The sequence below is a fragment of the Meles meles genome, chromosome 16 (assembly GCF_922984935.1).
Source record: "Meles meles chromosome 16, mMelMel3.1 paternal haplotype, whole genome shotgun sequence".
NCBI classification, from domain to species: Eukaryota; Metazoa; Chordata; class Mammalia; order Carnivora; family Mustelidae; genus Meles; species Meles meles.
This window is the reverse complement of record NC_060081.1, coordinates 25,778,494-25,802,701: the sequence shown is the minus strand read 5'-3', so window position 1 is coordinate 25,802,701 and position 24,208 is coordinate 25,778,494. Positions and strand designations below refer to the sequence as shown.

The window sequence follows — 24,208 nt, the reverse complement described above, 5'->3', positions numbered from 1 at the left end:
AAATTTGCTATTTATGCCCACCTTGGGCCACCTCCAGAGTCAGTCCCATCTGTCAAGTAGGAAGAAGTCACCTGCCCTCTTGTGCCTAATTCCTCATTTACGAATACTGGTTTGGATTAGATTCCTATCTTGAAATAGGAAGTCAGGATGCTCCTCTTCGACCCTTTCAGGGCCCCCAGTGGGTGAGGGGCCATGCGGGTGGGTCCCCAGGCCCCCACCCCAGCTTGCGCCTCGTGTGTCAGCCCTACTATCTTCAACATGTTGGACTTCCTCTTTTTTTCAAGATTTTATTTATTTGACAGACAAAAATCACAAGTAGGCAGAGAGGCAGGCAGAGAGGGGAAGGGAAGCAGGCTCCCTGCTGAGCAGAGAGCCCAATGCGGAGCTAGATCCCAGGACCCTGGGATCATGACCTGAGCTGAGGGCAGAGGCTTAACCCTGAGCCACCCAGGTGCCCCTTGAACTTTCTCTTTTTAAGCTTCTATTTGAAGAAAGGATTCCACGGGACTAGATGATCTCTAAATTCCCTTCCTGCTGTAAATTCTGTGGCTCAATGGTCCTCTTGGCACTGTTGAGAAGACAACAGGCAGGTGGTCTAAAATGCACACAGCAGCATCTCTACTCCCCTCACCAGCTGCCCAGGCAGGGAACAGGGGCTTCCAAGGGCCAGAGATCTGGTTGATGGTTACTGGGGAGCTTTTGCTTACCACCAGGAGGGGCTGGAAACTGTGTTGATCACTGGGAGGGGCTGCAAAGATTTAATACACTCCTCAGTGTATCTCGTGTGCATGGAGACAGCAGTGTACTTACCAGTATAAGCCTGAGCTTACTGACTTCCTTTTAACTCTTGGATCAAATCCAAATTCCTCTGGCTGACATTTAAGGCCTGCCACAACTGGTCTCTTATCAAGTCTTGCACCGCTCTCCAAAACATAGCGTGTCTCCTGCAGCCTTCTGCCCTCACAGGCACCCAATATATCCCAGGCATTCCCTTCAGTGTGTCCTGATACATGCTGTCCACAATCCTGACACGCTCTTTTCCCACCACACTTGGTGTTTCCATATCACACCAATGCCCCAGGACCCATCTCGAATATCTAACTCTCCGAGAAAGCAAAGCCTTCCCTGACTATTCCAGTCCACACTCTTCCCTGAGTTCTTGTACTAATTTTACAAGAACGTCATGGACATCACCGTTGGTTGTTTCCACATGGATAAGCTCTCTTTTCAACTAGACTAAACCATCACTAAGCTCTGACAATAGAGACTCCATGATAAATGCCTAAAGTGGTTCCCACGATGTTGAACGCTGTGCTAAGATTCCTTCCTTTGTACTTGAGCAATGAGACCTTCACAATTTATTTAGCAACACAGGCTTTCTATCAGTCTAAATTCAGTCATTCTCCAATCTAAGAAAATTAACCTAATCTAATAATTCCATCTCAGTCCAGCCTTTAAAGATGTTTCCCTCCTCCTAGAAGACTTCCTTCGGCAGCCTGGCCCCACAAGCCAGCTCCTGTAACACACCCTGACCTCATTTCAGAATTGACCAGGTTCTTGTTTACAGTTAACTAAATCCATACCTGTCTTATTTACGTGGTTTTTGAAACAGGGACCATATCATTCATCTCTCTATTCCCCACTGTGTCTACGACACTGTTTTGTACTATTTGTGAAACTGAACTGGCTCCAATTCCTTGGGAATGGATCCATGTGTTGACTTCTCCAAAAGATGGAACATGTTACATGCTAAAGGAAAAAAAATAAGCCACTATGTTAGTGTTTTACACAATATTACGAAAATGTGTTGAGGACACAAAGCCTGCGGTCCGTTGCAAGCCGGGCAATGACAGCGCCGCCCAAATCTTCCAACAGCAATACCTCCGTAAGCCAACAGCTACAAGTGGGGCAAAACAGACATTTCTGAGTTCTTTATCAGATTAATTGCCATTTCCAGGTTAGGTCTGCAGGTTTCTATATTTAAAAAGTAGAAAGCACCAGCAGTTGGCAGTGGAATTCTTGATGTGCAGTTGCATGAAAGGACTATTTTTATTTTTCACCGTAATATGAAGAAGCTTTGATCTTGGGCACCTTGCTCAAAGGCTCAGTTTCATATATCGATCTCTTGTGACTCCTTTTACCTGACTGGTTTCCATAAGTCCAGCCTGTCAACAAGAAATACCTCATATATTCTCAAGCTTCACTTCTTCTCAGACACCTTATTCCTTCAAGTCTTGACATATTTTTAAAAGGAATAGCTAATGAAGAAAATGTCTGGCACCCTGTCCATGGGTTTGGGTTGAAATGCACTAACTTAACGGTTCTTTCTGTTTTTACAAAATACAAACAGGATCTTATCCCAAGATATCTTGACCTTAAATTTTTCTGAGCAGTCTGAAATAGAAGCGGACAAATGTCAACAAGCTTGGGTCTGAAAGACACCAACTTCATTTCTCTCATCTTTCAAATATGCACAAGGCACAAGGAGACTTGAAGGAGGCCGAGCTGAAGGACTCAGAGTGGTCCTAATGGGAAAATCTCTCCCCCATAAAATCTGGGGGTTGAAAGAAAAGCAATGTTGAAAAAGACGGGATGTGAGGGGGGTACTGGGAAAACTTTTATATTAAAAAAAAGAAAGAAAGAACGAAAAGAAAGAGAGTGAAGAAGAAACAAACCAAAAAAGCAAAAATCCAACCCCCAGCAATGCCTGGAAACTTGCTGTGTAACTAACCATCCCTGTTCAGACTTGCCTCCCTTACAGTTTTGGCAGGGACCACAAATGATAGCCTTAAAATGCCACATGAGCATCAGAATATTTTAACAATCCTTCTTGACTGGACGCTTTTCAACGGGCATGGAGTGAAACAGCAACCTGCAGCTGTGGCAAAGGGCTGAGGTCTCTCTTCATTTCAAGCAGTTGCGAAAGGAGGACCCTTCTCCCTGTAGGGAGGGGAGCGACCCAGGAGGCGCGTGGGGTTTGGGAAGGGCGAAGGAACGGTGGGAAAATGGAAAGAGACCTAAATGCCAGTGTTTCTGCCTGGGATGTGCAGGCACTTGTGGGAATCAATCTGGTGGTTAGGACATAGATGCTGTCTTCAGCTGTGAAGCAAAACAGAGTCCCAAACCAGAACTTCTGCAGCTGGCCACAGATCCCCACACCCCCAGGGCAGGACTGGGATTGTTATACAAACGCCAGTCCCAGCTCTGCTCTAGAAACATATTTTCCTCACACATTTAAGTCCAAGGCCTTCAAGGAGCTCACCACTCTGCTTAGTTGGGCCTAGGAACTAAGAGAAAAAATAGGGAGAATGATGAGAGTACAGACAAGGCGGTGGACAGGGAAGGAGATGCACAAGTGGCTGGAGGCATGTACTGGAGAGATGGAGATGTGGACGAGGAGTCCACAGAGGAGGGAAAAGGGGGGTGTCAGGAGCACTGATGTGGAGTGGAGAGGGGAGAGATCATATAGCTGAAACTTTTTGCAAGTGAGAATCAACTCGAGGTAACAAATCATTAGGTCCGGTACAAAGGATGGTCTTCAACAAACATCAGCACCCTCCAACATTTCTTCTCCCCATCAGGACAGTTCTACTCAAAAATTTATTGCCCGAGCTTGCTTTCCTCATAGCCTTGGGATGTGTTCTTGTATTCCTGAGAGCCTGTTTTTCTCACCAGAATATCAGGCTGTTATTTTCAAAATGATAACACTCTCTGCATGTCAACAAGCACTGGTCCTACCCTTGGCACTGAGGCCACTGGGATGGCTGCCCGGGCAAGGGAGTGTGGGCTCCCCATAAAAAGTGCTGGGGCCATGCGGTCCCTCCACGCAGGGCAACCCAGGGGAATGGGGAAAGAATTCCAGGCTGACACCTTTAGTGGTCTTAGCCTTTTCCTGTGTCCCCAAGCTCCAGCCTTTGAGAACGAGGGTGTGAAGGTGGGAGTATTTCAAAGGGGCGCGGTCCTAATGACCACGGAGATCCCTGGCCCTCCAAATATGTACTGCGTCCCGGAACCAGCAGCAGCAGAACTGCCCGAGAACTCGTCAGAAATGCAGGATCCTGGGCACCAGCCCAGACCTACTGAATGAGAGTCTGCATGTTAAGGAGTTCCCGGGGTGATTCACATGCACATTAAGGTCTGAGGAGCACTGTTCTTGAAAATGCTTAACCTTTTGACATTCAAAAGCCTTGACATAAAAACACTTGGACAGATGGAGGCAAGGGGTGGGGGGAGGCAGCAGAAGGAGCCCCACAAGGAGCAGGGAACTAAGTCCACAGGATCTTACCTTTGCCCTGGTAGGCTGTGTGAAAGCAAATTCCCCAACTGCTCTGTGCAGCACTTTCCCATATACATGGGGATGGGGATGGGAGTGCACTACAAGCAACTTCAGGATTCCTTCTAGTTCTAAAGTGCGAGGTCCATGATTCCATTTGACAAGACTCTCTTTTGTTGCCCTCTCTACACTGAAGTTTGGTTTTAATAGGTAGCTGCAGTATTTAATACAGCTTGGCTTACAGCAGGGCTCAGTAAGTATTTGTTGAAAGAAGTGATACAAATACGAGTCTATTCTCTTCAAGCTACCCCTCAAAAACCAAAAACGAGGTGTAAGCTTCCAAGAAAGTAGACCACCCCAGAGTACCAGTATTGGCACTTCTCAGGGCAACGGACATAAGTTAAAATATCTTGCTAAGGCAGCTTTTAAGTAATCTATCTGGGAAAGTCACTCGTATATGAAACTACACAGTGGCATGGCCCCTCATTCTGGCACATCTGTGGAACAAAAGTGTTAACAACTGTATCTCCCGGGTAGCAGGCTGGAGAGATGGTCATTCCATTTTTCTTCAATGAGTCTGTGGCCTCCGAAGAAATGTCCAGGTGCCCTGTAACACGACTACTATTTCACTCAACACTCATCCTTCATCTTCTTTCTCAAGGCGATGGGAGACACAAGGATGCACAAAACCACATTGGTAGTTCTCCATCTGACTGCATTTTAGAATCTCCTGGAGAGTTTTAAAACTACCAGTACTTGGGTCACGCTCTCAAGCAAAAAAATAAAAAATTCTGGAGGCGGGACCTGGCATCAGGTTTTAAGATTTCTCCAGATGATTCTAATATACAGCCATCAGCATGAGGAACTACTGCCCGGAGTAAAAACTCACCATCAGCCAATCTGGACACTTCATAAATGCCAATACCCAGAGTCACAAACTCCAGAACTCTTTCCATTTCACTTTGTGAAAAGTACAACGCTAGGCCCATTCAACACTATCTCCTCGTTCCCTTTCCCCTACCCCCTGGCAACCACCGTTCTATTTTCTGTCTCCATGAATGTGACCACTGTCAGTATCTTCCAGAAGTGGAATCATATGGTATTTGTCTTTCTGTGACTGGCTTCTTGCACTTAGCATGATGTCCTCAAAGTCCATCCATGTTGTAGCCTGTATCAGGATTTCCTTCCTTGTAAAGGCTGAATAATACGTTGTCCATATACACCACATTGTTGACCCCTTCATCCATCAATGGACACTTAGGTTACTTCTTCCTTTTGGCTGTTGTGAATACTGCTGCTGTAATCACGGGTGTACAAATATCTCTTCAAGACTCTGCTTTCAATTCATTTGGGCCTATACCCAGAAGTAGAACTGCTAGGTCAGATGGTAATGCTATATTTAATTTTTTGAGGAAATGCCATACTATTTTCCAAAGTGGCTATACCATAAAGAGTTTTTTTAAAAAAATAATAATAGCAAATACTTTCAAGATACTGTTAAGTGAAAAAAGTTAAGCTCTAACTTATATATACAGTCAAGCCACAACTATGTTAAAAAAAAAAGGCCCAAGAGCAAAGATTAAGTAGGTATATATAGAAAACCGTGAACTAACAATAGTGGCTTCCACTGGATGTTGGTAAGAGCAGACTGAATCTCTTCTTTTCCAAATTTCATACTTGCCTAACCTTCTATGATAAGCATACGCTACACTGATGACCAAGGGAGAAAAAAAGTGAAAAAAACATTTCATAGGGCACATTTTTCCTCCCGGTCATCATGTCATCCATTGCACCGAGCCTGACGGTTCAGTGAGTTCACCACATTTGTCTGAAGGGAAACACACACACACTACCTCTTCCTTTTATAACCAAATTGATTTCTGAAAAATTTTAAGCCCAATATAGTAATAATTCCAACTCTCGATCAAAATAATAAGTCTTTTCTCCTCTTAGGCCTCTGTGACAGGGCTTTCAGAAAATCCTTCCTATTTAGGCCGGGCCTGTGGTCCAGCTGGGGCCGCAGGGCTGGGGCCGGCTGTTAGCCTCCCCAGGGCGCTGCTGAGTGCCCTCCAGGGGTGCCCGCGGCCAGCCTCTCCAGGCCCGCCAGCCACCCCTATGTGCACTCCGCTTGTGGCCTGGGTCGGCTTCCCTTTCCTTCAGTAGTTGGGGTACGGTCCTCACACCGTGAGAGAGACACTGACCTGGACTGAGGAGGGAGGCCTGGAGGCAAAAGGGGAAGGAAAGAACGTGAAGGATTAATGAGCTGATTTCCATAAAGGTTTTGACATCTTGGAATGAAAAGCGGCCTGTAAGAGCAGAAGCCCAGGCCTCTACTCAGGCCATGTTGCCAGCTGGCCGTTCATCACCAAAAATTCCCCACAACTCCATGGCTATTGCTTAACCACCTCATATAAATCCCAATTAATCTTGCAAAGTCAAAACATAAATATATGACAAAAGTCTTTATTTTATGTGCCCTCAATTTCAGGGTCAAAATTTACAAAACCGAATTGGTTATCCAGTGGCTCCAATGAACTTTTTTTTTTTTTTAACTTTCTTTGGGAATAAAAAGACAAGTAAGTGACACCCTCACTAATGTGTATGTACTTAATGGACTGAAGGAACTCAGGCTCGTAAATAAATTGTAGAAGAAAAAAGGTGTCAGTGCTAAAATTTAAACTAGCTTTCCTTTTTTTTTTTTTTTTTGGCAGTAACATTAATGTTTCATAGCTTATACTCAAAAGATACAGAAAAGCCTTAGTAGGCACAAAGGAACATTTATTCGTCTTTCATATGTAAATTGCTAGGGACATAAAGAGCCTGTTGAGCAGTGGAACTGGGAATACTCCACGTGGCAGTGTCTTTCATGGGAAAGGCAGGTGATAATGTGAAACGGTGGTCGGTGGTCAGCTTCGGGAAGGGCCCATCAGGACCCAGAATGGGCACGCGTGAGCATGGAGGTGTTCGTGCACGCACTCACCTCCCCGGGCAACGACCTCAAAGGACCTCAGGGACAAGGCGGGCGTGTCTCACAGGACAGGCTGAAACTTCGTCATTTACATTCAGTGTTCTCCTTTCCTGTTCAGGAATCTCAAGGTTGTCATGTCAAGGATGTGGATAATACAGAAAAACTGATACATGGCTTTGGAAGGGATGGTGCTCTGCCAGTGTGTTTTCCTCCCAAACTTGATTTCAGGCTCTGAACACATCCTGATTAACACAGTAAAAGTGTGTGGGGAGCAAGAGGAAGCCTGGTGTTAAGAACCACCTACAGACCACCCCCAAAGCATAAAGTTCACACTTGGATCATAAAGTGTGGACTGTACTGGAAACATAAAAGTGGCTTTCCTGGACTCTGGGCAAGGAAGGTGGAAACGCAGTGAATTGCGGTGATTCATGCTTTTGTTTTCTAGGGCTGAAAAAATCATGGAGAAAAATAAGAGAAGGGGTATGTGTGTGTGTGTGTGTTGGGGGGGTGGGGTAGTGATGATGCTGAAAGCTTCACAGGAAAATTGCAATAGGGACCAGAGGGAAAGTTAAAAGAGGACAGGAAGACCCCTCCAGCTGAAGAGGAGGCTGATGGCAGCTTGGTCATCCATCTTCAGGCACTGACCCCACAGCATGAAGGTCCATTCAGAGGGCTGGCCTGTGACACCATCTCCTCCTTTCCGTCCAACAAGAAGAGATGGACTCAAGAAGCCAGTAGAGGTTGAATTTCTATGAAACCCAAGAAGGGGCAGCAGGCTAAGGGGGCAGAAATGCCTATATAGCACTTGCAGAACAGAAAATCTAGGATTCTGTCTTGGGGCGAGCCTGGCTAGAAGCAGAGATTTCATTCAATAGCATGGTTCCTGGAGAGCCCTGACTTCCTGATCCCTAGACACAACAGCTAGGAGGACCCGGCCAGCTACTGATAAACAGATGAGAGCACAAATGTGATCACAGTTCCCTATTCTCCCAAGAAAGGCAGCCTAGGGGAGTTACCTGAAAGCCACACAGAAGGCAATGATACTAGGCTCAGTCAGAGAAGCAGTTTATGGTCAGTCAACTCCTGCTCTCTACATGAGAGAGAGAAAACACAGACTGGTCTAAAAATGAGAGTTAACCATCACTTTACTGGCATTTCACACACAAGAGAATCTCCCCATCAGTATCTCTGCCCAGAGCTATAGGTGGTTAGACAAGATGTGGAGACTCACACACCCACACACCGAGAAATGGCTTCAATGGCTCCCTTTCACCCACAGGTTTCCTTGAGGAGCTTTCACTGTGTGGCCTCTGTGGATTTCTGCAACCTCGTGTACCTTCTACAAGGTTCCGGAAGAGCTGACTTGTTTACTGCTCTCCATACTTGCCATGCCATGTCACACAGCCACATCTTTGCCACTGACATTACCAGAGCCCAGAATGCCCTCCCTGCCCTGGCCACTTGCCGAAATACTGCTCATCTCTGGAAGGCACTTTGCTGCCCCTCCTCGGGGCTACTCCTGGGCTCACTACACCCATTTTTTATTTCCCTTGCCATATGCGATGAAAATTATTTATCTACACATCTTTCTCACCTCCTGGATTTGAGTTCCTTGAAGCCAGAGCTAGTTTTTCTCTCTCTTTGCATCCCTTCCATCTCCTAACACAAAGGCCAGTGTGTAGCTGGTGTTGGACAAGACTTTGTTGGATTACAGTGACTTCTGGGCCTGTGCTGCCCGTTTCCTGCCTTCACATATAAGGTGGGGAACCAACAAAAGTGAGCGAAGGGACATTTTTTGAAAAATGAAAAGGCTGGTTTGTTAGACAATCAGTACATTGATTTCTAATCGAACACAAGATATTCTGGCATGGAATGTGGTGGCCCGTGGGCCTCTTGTGCTGGAACGTACAGAGGACATACTGGGGGGCCCTTGCAGTAATAATGTCCAGCGAATATCAGAGTCTTGCAACATGGGTTTGACCATATTGTTACAAAGAGGACTCCCTGTGTTTTGAATGAGAGATTCTTTTTTTTTTTCTTTTTATTCCTTCTTTCACACAGTAGATGTCCTAAATTCTAGAATAAATGAAGAATGGCGAGAAGGAAAAAATAAATGTCTCCACCCTCCTTTGCCTCAATTATTCAAGCTATTCTCCTGCCTACCTAGAAAGGGGGCAACTTGTACTTCTTTTTCTTGTTCACGCTCTACTGGTCTCTCTGTGCCTGTTCAAGTCTTACCCCAATCTCTAATCTATGAATGGCTGTGGCACCTGAGAGAGTGCACCACATGACTGAGTCAATTACTGCCTTTCACCGCCATGATATTCGACACAGGCCTGGGCACATGGCAGGTATTAATAAAAACAAGCTGATCGGTGGACCGATAAAAGGCCATATTACAAGTCCCGCAGCCATACAGTCGTTTCAGAAAAATTGTCAAGAAAATATTTTTCTTTCTTTCCCACAACCCAAAGTTCTAAAAAGATAAATACTCCAATAAGTTTAGAAAACTCATGCCAATGACTTTTTAAAACTCCCACAACTAGAAACAGCCATTCTCCAATGTATTCCTAACCCCTGATAACTCCTTGCTCATGTGGGGTTTTAACATACCTCTTGGCCAGCCAGAGTTTGGCTCTGGTACAGACAGCAACGTCAGCCAGCTCCTGCTGAAAGTCTGTATTCAGTCTGTACTTGGAGTCTGTGCAGGCTTGTAACAAATGAAAAACCTAAACCAAAAAGGAGAAAAAAGCAACATCCTGCTGTGAAAATGTATTTTTCCTAAATGTTCAGTTCCTCCCTGTTACGTTTCCTCAAAATATTCCCCTCAAAGGAAATAGACACCTGCAGAATGGGGCTCTGGTCTCCACACAGGAAGCAAGCTGGTTTGGGAGGACGTAGCAAGTGGCAGGAAACCTAGGCCCTCCGTCCCTACCTCTGCTCTGGGTCCCCCTGCGCAAGTAGGGTGACTACTCAGTGACCAAACACTCATTTGATACAAGAGCTTATTAGTTCCAACAGCCTATCAAGCGATTTTAGCAAAGAAAGGCAAACACCTTGCTCTCTGTGACCCGTCTAACATGAAAAAAATATACCTTGTCAAGTCAAAGTCTCACTGCAGAGGAAAAATCAACAGTCTCACAGTCCAAACTGGTTTGTGGGTTGGGTTTATCAGAACAGTCTTGGCCAAAGAAGCAGGCCACGACGCTGCTTGCCTTTGCAAACACAGATGGTGATGTCTATAAATGATCTCAATTTTTTTCCGCAGTTTTTCACCGAGACATGGAGTGGAAGCAGCAAAACAGACAGAAGCTGCTCTCACTCTGACATGACATGATGTATGAGAACTGGGCAGAGAAGGACACATCCTCTAGTTGCCTCCACTTAGAATGAAGGCCACAGATTCAGCAGACACATGACCGTGTGTGTATTTGTGTGCATGGCTCATGTAAGCACGTCATGGTTCACACTCAGTGATGACACCAACAACACTGTGAGGAGTCCAAAGCTGCAGCAGAGAGAGAGGACTAAGGCACAGACAAGCTCTTCTGACCTTAGCCAGTGCCAAGGAGTGTGAGGACGCATGTCAGAGAGCTCCTTCGGTCTCCTCATCTCAGTCAAATGGAATCAGTGGGCGGAACAAAGCTAGTACCCATGAACACACTGAGAACTTGGAAAGTCCATTTTAATCATCAGTTTGCTTCCCTTCCCTATTGTATCCTTCACCAGAGCTACAGGTGACTCTTTCAAAGCGACGAGATTTAGCTTTTTCTTCTCTTCCTCTCCAGCCGATGAGGAGTCTAAGTGAGAGTTAAATAGGGAGGCGAATAATGAGAAGAAGCAAGAGGCCAAGACAAAAGACATCCAGAATCATCAGAGCCTGAACAGGAATGACCTAGCAGTTTTCCCGGGTCAGGCATCTGCAGTCACCAACAACAAATTGTGTAGAGAATTTTTTTTTTTAAAATTGTGATTACTTTACTACATGTAAGTACTATTTTTTTTTTTTTTTTTTTTGGTCTAAACAGACCTAATTGTGTAGGAGAATGCACACAAGTCCCGATGTGGAGACTGAAAATGCTTTCTCTAATAATGGATCTGTTATTTCAGAGGCAACAGATCAAGTATCACTACTTCACCACACCCCCGCAGGGACCCAAACCGCCCGTCGTGAAGTCTGGAGAAACGGGTCTGGCTGGGGCTTCTGTTCTTCTGTGGTGACTGCCAGAGTGAAAAAAACAGCTCTTTCTGCTCGAATCCCCGCTATCCTGACAGAGCTGGCAAAGTCACTGGGCCTCGCTTTACTTTCCTCCACAGCTGCACGAAACCAACCACCGGGGCTTTTCATGGTGTCACAGAATCGTAATTAATCAGCAGACACCAGCAAAATACATGACTGTGGAATTTACTTGTAAAGAAACCTGTGAGATTTTCGAATGCCTCTCATTTAGAAGCAATCACCTCAAAAATAACTCCTGATGGACGTTTAAACTTAGTCCTATATTTGCTCCCCTTCCTTGGCAAAAACAAGGCTGTTTTTGAAACGCTTGGTAGCTCTGGTTTATGAAAATCAGCTTCCAGGTCCATCAATTCTGTCACCTTGGGCACAACCCAGACAACAATTGTGATCCTGGTTATTCACCAGGACCAGAGAGCGATCTATTTACACAGGACAGCTGTAGAGGGAGGTACACTTACGAGAACCACGGTGGAAGGAAGCATGGAGAAGAGACAGAGTGAGGAAGTGAAAGACAAGGTCACAGAAGCCAAGGGAAAAGTGGGCAGGGAGGGGGAGGAAGGGGAGAAGACAGAGGGAGGGGGGGAGGAAAGAAAAGTTTTGTAGGCCTATGTGTGGAACAAGTTACTGTGTTTGAGATCATTTTTTTTTTCTTCAAGAAAATTAATGACTGTATTTGAATACAAAGCTACCTTCCCCTGACATTTAGAGGGTCTGTTTTAATTTGTCCACAAAAAATGAGGGCATCCTTTGGTGTGAAGTCCAGACATGGGGCCAGGCCTCTGGAACGATGGTCCAAGGTCAGGTCCAGGAGCACCAGGCAGCTCCCAGGAAGGGTTATTTGCCCATCAGTCAGAAAAGACTGCGGGGGCAAGGCAATTCCTCCTGCTTTCCCCCTTCTCCAAAAGTTCTGGTCCAGGAGAACCTCTGGGCTAGGAGCGTGGACTAGGCCAGGCCTGAGATAACTTGCAATGCAGGACCACACTGAACCAAACAGAGATACCAAACCTGTGCAACCAAATGAATGCATGTGAGAGCTCCGAGAAGGGAAGTGTCATTTTAGGTCTCCCAAATTTGCAATACGATTCAAATATTCAGTCCACAGATATTTACTAAACAACCACCAGGCACGGTCCTAGGAGCGGCGGCACAGAACACACGAGCACCTGCTCCCCGCAGGTTACACTCTAGTCACAGGTAAGTGGAAAATCCATAGCTTCCCTGCCCCTGCCTGGTCTCGATGTATGACCTGCCTGGCGGCATCACCATCCCCATCCTCTTCTGCTTGACCTCACCCTTGACCAGGCCCGGCACACAACAGGAATGCAACGAGCGTCTGCTGAATTGACATCAAATCATCACACTGCGGTGCCTCTTCGTATACCAATGCTGCCTGTTGGACATGTGCCCTTGGGTTTGGTGAGCTCCTGCAACCCCACATAAGGAGTGGAGACACAGGGGAACACCACCGCACTCCTCGCTGCAGCAGGGGGAGCAGGGAGGCTAGGTGACTAGTGGAAATGCAGCCCTACAGGGTGGGCGGTGGGGGCACAGGCTTGGGAGCCAGGTGGACACGGTGCAGAACCAGTTACTAGCAATGGGGTTTGGGGCAACTTATTTAACCTCTGCTTCCTCGGTAAGTAGTATATAACAGTCTCTGTTATAGGGCTGTAGAGAGATTTAAAGGAATATATGCTACTTGGCACCCATTAGGCATCTGATAAAAATGTTAGTTCTCTTCCTTTTTCTGTCTGCTCCTTCCCTTCTAGCCCCCATTCCAAAAATAAACATTCAGAGAAGGCTTTGCAGAAAAAGTCATATTCCTATTTGGCCCTTTAACAAATCTGGTCAGAATCCAGGGAAGACCACGCAAGCAGAGAGGAAACTGAATTATTAAAAAAAAATGTTAAAGGGTATTAAAATATCAGTATAGCCAACAAAAACAACAAACCTTAATGTAAATTGTGGACTTTAGTTAATAATGATGGGTCAATACTGGTTCATTGATTGTAACAAACATACCCTTCTAATGCAAGATATTAAAAACAGGAGAAAACTAGGGAAGAAAGGAGTATGTGGGAACTCTCTCCTCAGTTTTTCTGTAAATCCCTAAATTGTTCTTAAAACATCCAATGAATGGATAGAAAATATTAGGACTGCTCGGGGACAGCAAGTCGTTGTGTACGGCGAGAGCAAAGTCAAGTGTGTGCAAGGCGGTAGGAGACACAGCTGCAAAGAGGGGTCAGGTTGGAATGAGGATCTAAAAAGCACCACCAAGGGACCTCTGTTCTGCAGGCAGCACAGGCCTCTTTCGAGACAGTGCTCACACGATCAGATCTGTAATTTGGAAAGGAAAGGCCAGGACATTGTGGAGGCTGGATAAGAAGGGGCAGGATGACCAAGATTGCTATCAGTCTAGACTACAGGTGGTCAGGGTCAAAGCCAGAGGCTGAAAGCCAAGGATGGCGGTGGGCCCAAAGTGGCTGCAGATGTTTTCTTCAACCTGCACAGTATTATTTTTAACCTGCCACTTATGAATTGGGAGATTTCACACCACAATCATCCTGATTTCCAACTTCTTCTGAAAAATCAGAAGACCTGGGAACCCCAGGCCCATGCTCCTACAGGGTAACAGGCACCTGTGGGGGCGGGTTCTGCCATGCCACAACTGCCTGTTACTCGTGGGACTAAGGTGGAGTATCAGTGTCCTTTATCACTGCTTTCTTGCCTTTTTTTTTTTTTAAACTTTTGGAGAATCAAGAGCAAAGTTAAGTATTTGTTGAACCCAAATCTCTATCAAAACTTTAAAAACAAAGGACTGGACCACCAAGAGGGCTGTGTGTTTATAACAGACCCCCTCATTCACTCATCTGCTTGGTGCTGATAGGACTCTGATTTTGTGAAAGCCCCAATCTAGACGGTAAAAGGAGTGGAATGGAGAGAAGAAGGATACAATTGAGAGACATTTTAGAAGCTGGAGAAGCTTGGGGTGCCTGGGTGGCTCAGTGGGTTAAGCCTCTACCTTTGGCTCAGATCATGATCTCAGGGTCCTGGGATCCAGCCCGGCGTTGGGCTCTCTGCTCAGCGGGGAGACTGCTTCACCCTCTCCCTCTGCCTACTTGTGATCTCTCTCTCTCTGTCAAATAAATAAATAAATAAATCTTAAAAAAAAGAAGAAGAAGAAGAAGAAGAAGCTGGAGAAACAGGATTTGGCAACTTGGCATTTAAACGTGGAGTTGAAGGTCAGAAAAGAGCCTCTTCACTCAGGCAGCCGGTGATGTAAAGCCATCATCCAAGACAGGGACTACAAGGGAACATGCAGGTTTGGGAATGAGGGAAGGGGACCTCAGGAGTTTGGTTAGGAACATCCGTGTGATGATTGCTCTAGTCAGTGGTAATTTATCTCACACAACAAGAAATCTTTCGAGAGTGAAAAGGAAGCTCTATGAATGAACACCATGGGACGGGATGAAGCAAGGCAGAGGGTTGCCTCTGGCTTCTGCAGGCCCTTGGAAAAAGACTAGAGTGGACTTGGAGGTGTCTTCGGCAAAAGCAGCAGCAGAAAGCTTTGCTGACCTAAGGCGGTTGTGAGCCGGAGAAAAAGAAAACACATGCCAATAACCAAGCACACACCAGCAGCCCTGCCCATGACTGTCGTGGGCAACGGGACCGCGAGGGGTGCCCTCAGGAGGGGAGGCCGGGCAGCAGAGGGGAATGGGCTAGCGTTCTTGCCCGAGATGCAAGCCCTAATGAATCTCTGGAGGACCAAAGGAAAATCTAGAGAACCTGGAAGCAGTTTCTCTTTGCCCACTCCCTGCCCCACTCTAACCACAGAGAGAATCAGGGCAGACCCTGAGCACGTGTGTAAAGCACAGGGTCCATTTGGGCAACTCTGAATCTTAAAAGTGACTTTGCAAGAGCAAATATAATGCTCTTTGAATAAATGCCACAGGCCTGAAAAGGGTCATGAGGCAGATCCCTGAAAAAACTTGCACCGCACCAGTAAAATATGTCTGGTTTACGCTGCTAGACTAAAATAGTGACCTGTGTTAGACAAGATCAAGATGATATATGGCTGTTTGGGAATGCAACGCTGAGATGGGTTTTCCTCTTCACCAAGCATGGCTTCCAGGCAATTTTCCCCCTTATAAAATCAACAGCAGCTGAGCTCCAGAAACAGCAGGATCCAGCAATAACAGGCCCAGGTTAGGCGGGCTGTGAAAAAGGACAACTCCAAAGGGAGAAGGGTGTTCATTTCAGAGGTCAGATACAAATCAGCTTCCATGTACCGTAATCATTAACAATCCCAAACTCTGAGGATCAATGAATCTATCCACTTTCTGCAGCTGTATTTTCCTAAAACAGGTCCTCTTCTTTTGCAGCGTGCAGACTTCGGGAGAACGCTTTTGCCCCTATCACACTCAGCCGAGTCTAAAATTTCTGCCATTTTTACCTAGGCTTCTCTCTGCGCTGCTCCAACCCCCACAGCTAAGTCAGAGCCACATTTTTCCAACCCCAGTGTTTACACAGGATTTTATTTCGGCTGGTAAAACATCTGTATTTTTTCAGGGACTTAAATAAATGATCTATGCCGGGAATGTACAGTATAGGGTGATGTCAGGCCCCCTTTTTCTCTCGACTCACTGGGCAGAACAGGCAAACATTGTTTCAGCCTGTAGCTGGGAATGTGAATATTTATCCTGTCGACTTAATTCATACAAACAGAACGAAAGGCAGGCAGGCAGAAGTATTTTATGGCTTTAAGTCAGGCTGAAAGTGGGGGAGGGTGTGAGAAGGGGGATGACTGAGGGAGGAATCTCAACTTTCTAATTCACAGAAACACGCTTAATCATATAAATGCGGAGAAAAAGATACAGCAAAAATTATTTAAAAGGTGGACTGCATTAGTATGTGTTTATAGGTGGTGTGTGTGTGGGGGGATAGGAGATGGGAAAGTGAGAGAAGAGTTTTCTATCTTATATTTCCTTCCTAATCATTACACTAAGGGTTAGGATATAACTGTTTTCTGCTTCAGGACCATTAATCTGATCCTCATCCAGACCACAGGCTTCTCAGTGCATCCCTCTTAGCCTCTGACTTCCACCGGCAGGCAATGGTGCTCGTTGGGTATATGTATCTGCCTGTGTCATCTATACAGACAGCTCGGCATCTTTTTCTTTTTCTTTTTTTTTTAATCAACAGCCCCATGGACGGGAGGTATGACCCTGGGCGGGCTGAGCTACTCGACCTGGTCATCCCTACAAGAAAGGGCTTGGTGGGCATGTGCCACCCACAGTTACCCACCAATGCTAGAGGACAGGCCGGGAAGCATTTCAAGTGGTTGCGCCTCCAAACCTCAACTTGTTTATCAGATGAGAACACATCCTTCGGAAGGTCTTGGTAAGTTCCCAAAAGGTGACACTTGGCTGTGCTGTGCTGTTGCTGCCGGGAAAAGGGTGCTAATTCTGAAGGGTGATTACTTCCTTGCTGACACCGGCTCGGGGAAGAGAATCGCAGTAAACAGGCCTCTGAATCTCTTTAAGGACTAAAATGTACACAAACACGATTGTGCAGGGGCCTGAAAAGTCACTTTGTGTGTCAATGCTTTCCCTTCTTTCTATTAACACTCCCCTGTTCTAGTTCAAGAACCAAGGATCCTACGCCTAGAAGATGAAAACGACTCATTGGTCTCTACCTCCAAAGCTTATTTTACACATGGCTGCAGAGAGACTTCCTTAAAACCCTGATTGTGGGGCGCCTGGGTGGCTCAGTGGGTTAAAGCCTCTGCCCTTCGCTCAGGTCATGATCTCAGGGTCCTGGGATCGAGCCCCGCATCGGGCTCTCTGCTTGGCAGGGAGCCTGCTTCCTCCTCTCTCTCTCTCTGCCTGCCTCTCTCCCTACTTGTGATCTCTGTCTGTCAAATAAATAAATAAAATCTTAAAAAAAAAACCAAAAACCCTGATTGTATCACTCCCAAGTTCAAAATCCTTCAACAACTTCCAACCGCCTAAAGAATTTGCTAAGCACTGAAGTCTTGACCTAACTTTCTGGTTTTTACCTCCTTCTTCCTCCACTTCACGTACCTATTTTGTGGCTAAATGGGACAATTTCCCATTCCTGACAACTTACAAATGTTTTTCTGTCCAGGATGTTCCTTCTGTTTCTCCCACCACCACCCTCTCCAATTCTACCTATTGAAATTCCTTTCATACTGTAAGGCTCAGCGAACACCACCCCCTCCATAAAACCTTCCTCAGCTTTCATCAACCGCCATCCCCCGCCCCGCCACCAACACATACTCTTTTCCTACTCAGTGCCCAACAGCTCATTTCATTTGATTAAAAAAAAAAAAAAAAAAAAAAAAAAAAAAATTTTTTTTTTAAATCTTGTCATCATGGTTATCAATCTACAATTTCCTTTCCAGAAGTATAGCTCTTTGAAGGCAAGGACTATGTCCTGTTCTTTATAGTCCCTGGGGCCCCAAGGATATGTAGCTTTGTCTGAAGGAGAGAGGGGCTCTATGAATGGAGCTTTATTGATTTGGAATTGTTCCATGCGTCCTTGCCATGGGTGGCAGGGGCAGAGCCTATGTTCACAGCAGCAGCCAGGGTACTGAACGTGACCTCTCCACACGGGCCCCACGCAAAGGCACTGGGAGAAGCACACAGTATTAATAAGAGAGTGAGTATTCGTTTGTCTTAGATTATCTCTAGCCTGGTGCTCCAAATTTTACAATGCAATTAGGAGTCCCCTCACCCAGAAGAAGCATCAAGGGCCTCAAGCTACTGGGTAAGAGTGAGGTTTAGAAAGCGATGTCAAAGGTATTCAGTGATAACCCAACATCCCAACAAAAGCTTGCATGTAAAGCATTAATTTATTAGGGCACCTGGCTGGCTCAGTCAGTGGAGCAGGCGACTGTTGATCTCAGGGTTGTGAGTCTGAGCCCCACACTGGATGCAGAGATTGCTTAAAAATAAAATCTTTAAAGAAAAACAAACAATTTACTAAACACGGATATAATATCTGCTCTAATCAAAGACTAACTAACTTACTAACAGATATCCTTCTGTAAAGCTATATATAAAGTGGTTTTTTTTTTAAGATTTTATTTATTTATTTGACAGACAGAGATCACAAGTAGGCAGAGAGGCAGACAGAGAAAGAGGGGAAGCAGGTTCCCTGCCGAGCAGAGAGCCTGATGTGGGGCTTGATCCCAGGACCCCGAGATCATGACCTGAGTCAAAGGCGGAGGCTTAACCCACTGAGCCACCCAGCTACATATAAACTGTACCCAAAGCTATATATAAAATGTTTTAAATGACAAATTATTTATTTGTAAAATAAATCTCAGTTTAACTTAATTAGGAGAAGCTTTTATTATACTTGCCATTTTATCTTTTCTATCTATCTGGACCTTTAACTATTGAGTTTCCTTAAAGACAATAATGAGATCAATAAGCATCTCTCTGAGGTACGAAAACTTGTTAATGAATAATAACATGGATAATTTGTTCAGTCGGGAGAGTTAATTTTAGCAATACAGGAGGAAGAAAGCTGGTAGTGGAATAAATGAAACAATATTAGTTATAAATCAATGTTCAAGCTGAGTGACGGGTACAGGAGATTCATTATATTATTCTGTCTATATCTGTGTATATTCAAATTTTCCCATAATAAAAGTTTTAGAAAAAGGCTTTAGGAGAGAAGGAGGGAAAGAGAAAAGAGAACAGCTACAGGACATAGAGATGCAGTAAGTGTAAAAAGCTTATAATCCGGTATAGGAAGTAAGTTATGAACATAAATAAATAAAATGCATAAAATCCAAGATAGAACACTAAGCACTGTAAGGGAGAGGATCAAGGGTCCAGAAATAAATTTGCTGGAAATTCAGAGAATGGTAAAAGTGGGTTAGCCTGGTGATGGGTATTAAGGAGCACACATATTGCATGGAGCACTGGGTATTATATGCAAACAATGAATCATGGAACACTACATCAAAAACAAATGATGTGGGGTGCCTGGGTGGCTCAGGAAAAAAAGACAACTGACTAAGTCTTATGGAAATAATACATCTGGATCCTTACCCAAAGCCTTGCACTGAAATAAATTCTAGATGGAGGAGCTAATCAAACATTTAAAAAAAAAAAAACTATAAAAGTGCTAGAAGAAAACAAGAAAATACTGTATAATCATAAGGTAAGAATGGGCTTTCTAAGAATGAAACAAAGTCACACACACACACACACACACACAAAAGATGTATAATGTCAACATAACAACTGGAATCTTTTGTATACCAAAAATTACTAGGAATTTTTGAAGGTAAAAAACAAGGGGTAAAACATTTGCTAATTCCTCTAAGGAATAAACCTCTTCCAAATCAGTAACAAAAATGAAAGTAATGGAATGAAATATGACAAGCTTTCTCCATTCATAGTACCCTTACACCTCAATAATTTTTTCATGGTACCTCTAGGCCAAAAGAAATACCTAATAGTTCCATTTATTAAGTAGTAAGATCCAAATAACCGCATAAATGTTTATGCCATAACAACTTAGAAACTGTTTGAAAAAATAATACACATACATTGAAAGAAAAAATACTCTGATTTCATTCTTTAATAACCACAATTACTTACTAATGATATGTGTGTGCCTGTTGGGTACTTCACAACTTCCCAAGCCTTGGAATCACTGGACTCTACCACCCATATTCCTGGTCCACATTGATTTTCCCATGGTACTCGCTTTCTACCACAGCAACTCTCAAATACTCAACTTTGCAAAGATGTGTGGCATCATCAAAAGGAGTGCAGGGTGAGCTAATGTTGATAACTGTAAATTATTTCAAGCCAGTAGTTCACACAGTTTCTCACAGATGGCAAGTGTCACTGGGCTGCTCACAAAAATTTAAAATATCCCACAGCACTTTGGCACACACTTTGGGAACTGCAAATATTTAGCAAGAAATAAAAACAAGCCATTCACAGATGAAATGCAAATAGCCAATAAATACATGAAGAAACGTTTAATTTCATTAATCGTTAAGGAAATGCAATTAAAACAATTTTTTAAAAGGTAGAACCCAATTAATTACTGGGTAAAACAACAGACACTCTCATTCATCATTGGTGGGAGTACAAATCATCACACTCTTTTTGGGGGGTAATCACCAGGGCCATTTTGTTGCAGATACAAGGTATTCTGTATAAACGGTAACCCCCAGAGCTGGACAAAGCAGCAACTTGGAAGTCTGGCGGTTGCTATCAAAATGGAAAACAGGTACTTTCCCCATCTTGCAATCCCCACTTCCAGGAATTTAGTTCACAGAAACACTCAGGGGCATGGGTAAAGATACAGATGCCCAAGGATGATCTTCAGCAGCACTGACTGGAACCGGAAAATTTAGAAACACCAAGGACAGGACCAGTTGAAAAAATTATGGGGTATTTCTTTAAGTATCCCATCATATATGGTGAAGAGAAAGAGGCATTAAAAGTAAGTTACAAATCTATTTGGACTGACATGAAATTTATCTCCAAGACATACTGATAAGTAAAAAAGCAAGCTGCAAACATAGCATGATCCTATTTTTATTAATGTGAAATTGTTAACAGTGGGGGTAGAATTTTTGTATTCAATATCACATATTTCTGGAATTTGGAAGATGTTACAGTAAGAATGCATTACTTTTTTCTGACTTTTCATTTTGAAGTAATTAGAGCCTTGCAACAATTGCAAAAATGGTAGAGTTGGTGTGCCTTTCATTTGGCTTCCCCCAACTGTGACTTCTTAGATGACTGTAGTATTGTCTCAAAGCCAGAACACTGACATTGCACTGCTGTTCACAAGACCACACACCTTGTTCAGTTTCTGCCAGTTTTGACCCGTACTCATGTGTGTGGCTGTTGGGGGGGGGGCAGTTTCACCCCATGCACACATTTGTGTAACCACCACCACAACTAAGATACAGGACTGTTCTAGCACCACAAAGGAAGAATGCATTATTTTTGGAGTCAGAAACAGAATAACAATACTCTTTTTATCATGTATCCCTCAACTCCATGCTCAATGTGAAAATTCACCCACTACAGTACTCTGGGGCAGGTGGCTGGGTGGCATTTCTCGCCAAGAGATACAAAGAAAAGGAACTTTTCAAAGCATGAGAGAGAAGACTTTAGGACCTTCCCAAGGCTATTCCTGCTCTCCTAGGGCTTTTCAGATCTGTGCCCAATATGGGTGGAAGAGCAGCTCACACTGAGGAGAGACCCACTTAGGGTAGAGAAGGCTGGCCACAGAGGGTGGGGGTGACAACGGGGGGGGGGGGTGGAGTCTGGGGGGCAACAGCACTCCTGAGAGTTCTCTCTCTAAGGGTGGCTCCCTGGCAAGAGCAAAGGAAATACAAAGTATTCTATTAATTTGCATTTCCCAGATTTTAGAGCTGTAAAATTTGCCTATAAAAAGAGCCGACCCACAGAAAAAAGGCCTTTTGCATGCTCTTGGGCTGCGAATGCACATTACTCTGAGCTGCCCAGTGAGGGGGTTTGGGGCAGAAGGCCTTTCGAGCCTGGGCCTGGGTGAGAGCCAGCCTTGGGAGTCTGCTGGCTTCCAGCACACTGTAGTAACAGAGACTCCTCTTTATGAAAAATGAAGATGGAAAAAAAATTTTTTGAGTCTTGGTTGCAGCTTATTTCAAAGGTCATCAAAGTAAACAAAAGGAAAAGACTGTGAATCTTTATAAGTCAGAAAGTGACAACTGTTTATAAAGCCACTGTTTATATTTTCACTTGGAGGAAGGAGAAAAAGGATTCCTCTAAGCCCCTAGGAATGGAGATTTGGGTGGCTCCCCCCGGCCCCGTTTGTTTGTTCATTTGCCACTCAACACCTCCCGCAGTGAGCACAGGAACATCTGCCGTGTCCATTTTATGCAGAATTATAAAAGTCTCCTTGAGGGGCGGCTGGGTGGCTCAGTGGGTTAAACCTCTGCCTTCGGTTCAGGTCATGATCTCGGGGTCCTGGGATTGAGCCCCGCATCGGGTTCATTGCTCAGCGGGGAGCCTGCTTCCCTCACTCCCCTCTGTCTGCCTCTCTGCCCACTTGTGATCTCTCTCTCTCTCTGTCAAATAAATAAATAAAATCTTAAAACAAAAAAAAAGTCTCCTGGATGCTGGGGATTCATGGAATAAACCAGGTAGTGTCTTGAGAAGCAAAAACCTCTGTCACCCATGTTGATAACTGCCTCCCACCATCCCACGGAGTATATGTAATGCCCAAAGCCATACACATGGGTTGCAGTAAGGTCTCTCCAAATCTGGAGCCCAGATTCCTATGAGGGCACCTTTCTTCAGAGAAGGGTGATTCAGTGAGTCTAATGAGAGCAAAGGGTCAGTGAAACCAATCCTTACGAACTTCCTCTAACCCCTGAGAAAAGCAAAAATGCTTTTGCATTTTACACACAACTCGCTCGTGAGTTTTCCTGACAACGAACTCTGGACAGTTATCATGGATGAAGTCTCTAAATGGATTTCATATCTGCTATTAGACATTTCCCCAAATAATGAGACTAGATGGTATTAAAACAAGCATCTAAAACATACTGTTTTTTACCTGGGGTGGGGGTGGGGCTGTGTGATTCCCCAGTCTATTATACAGATTTCATATCCTTTCCACCTACCCATTAAGGCTCAGCTCATTGGCCCCCTTGGTGCAGTTCTCCCCGACAATTCTAGGTAGTGCAATCTCCCCATCCTCCCACTCCATTGTATTATCTGAACCACTCATTTGGCACCTAAGTTATGTTGCCTTGATTGCTATTTATCTTTCTGTGTAAACCATGTCGTTTTATCTCCTACAGAGCCTTACTGGAATGCGAAAGTTTGTTGATTTGATTTTAAATTTAAGGCAATTACCATGTGGGCTGAGATAAACAGTATTTTCAAGGCAATAGTTAACCCAATAGTGAAAGTAAACACCAAGACTGCTTGAGAATGGGCTGGCTTACAGAGTGAAACGACCGGGTGAATGCAAGTCCTCCAGCCGGCATGTTTGTGGCCTGGGCCATCAGCCCGCTGGCTACTCCCAGCCTACCAACATGCTGTGTTCTCTACATGAATTCGTCATTCCCCAAGCTCATCTCCAGTAAACTGGTGATCTTCCCTCTCAACCTACTTCAGCTCAAACACTGGTGCCTCTATGAAACCGTTCTCCCAGGAATTGTTATGTTTATTTGCTGAGTAACCGGCTGAATGAGACAAGGGCTCTTTCTAAGTAACTATCCATAATCCATTTTGGCTAGTCCCCTTTCCCTGTGTTGCCGGAAGGGTGTGAGAAGCAAGTTTAGGAGATGCTGTTACGCATTTCCCCAATAAACAAGCCTTCTTGGCCAGGTATGAGGCTGACTGCGAAGGGACAACAGGACCCAGTGGTTCCCACTGGGTTCCTACTGAGGAACTTGGGTCTTCAGGCCAGTGGTTCTAAATGTGGGGTGACTTTGCCCCCGTGAGACATTTGGCAATGTCTAGAAACATGTTTTGGTTGCCACGACTGAAAAGGGGCATGAGTAGAGGTGAGAGATGCCACTAAACATCCTATGGTGGGTGCAAAGGACAGCCCCCCGAGACCAAGAATCATTCAGCCCCAAGTGTCAGTAGTGCAAAAGCCGAGAAACACTGGCCTATTGTAAGAGCACAGGCTTCGCAGCCAGTCAAGACCTAGTTGGTGACCTTAGGGA

At 44.8% G+C, this 24,208-nt stretch overlaps 1 protein-coding gene across 1 annotated transcript in view; it reads right to left on the bottom strand.

Moving 5' to 3' along the window:
• THADA (THADA armadillo repeat containing) overlaps positions 1-24,208 on the bottom strand; it is a 326,156-nt gene that overhangs the window by 93,906 nt on the left and 208,042 nt on the right. Inside the window, exon 30 of the mRNA XM_045980964.1 lies at positions 9,855-9,970. Within this exon, the coding sequence (XP_045836920.1) occupies positions 9,855-9,970 (116 nt within the window). The remainder of the gene's footprint in view (positions 1-9,854; positions 9,971-24,208) is intronic.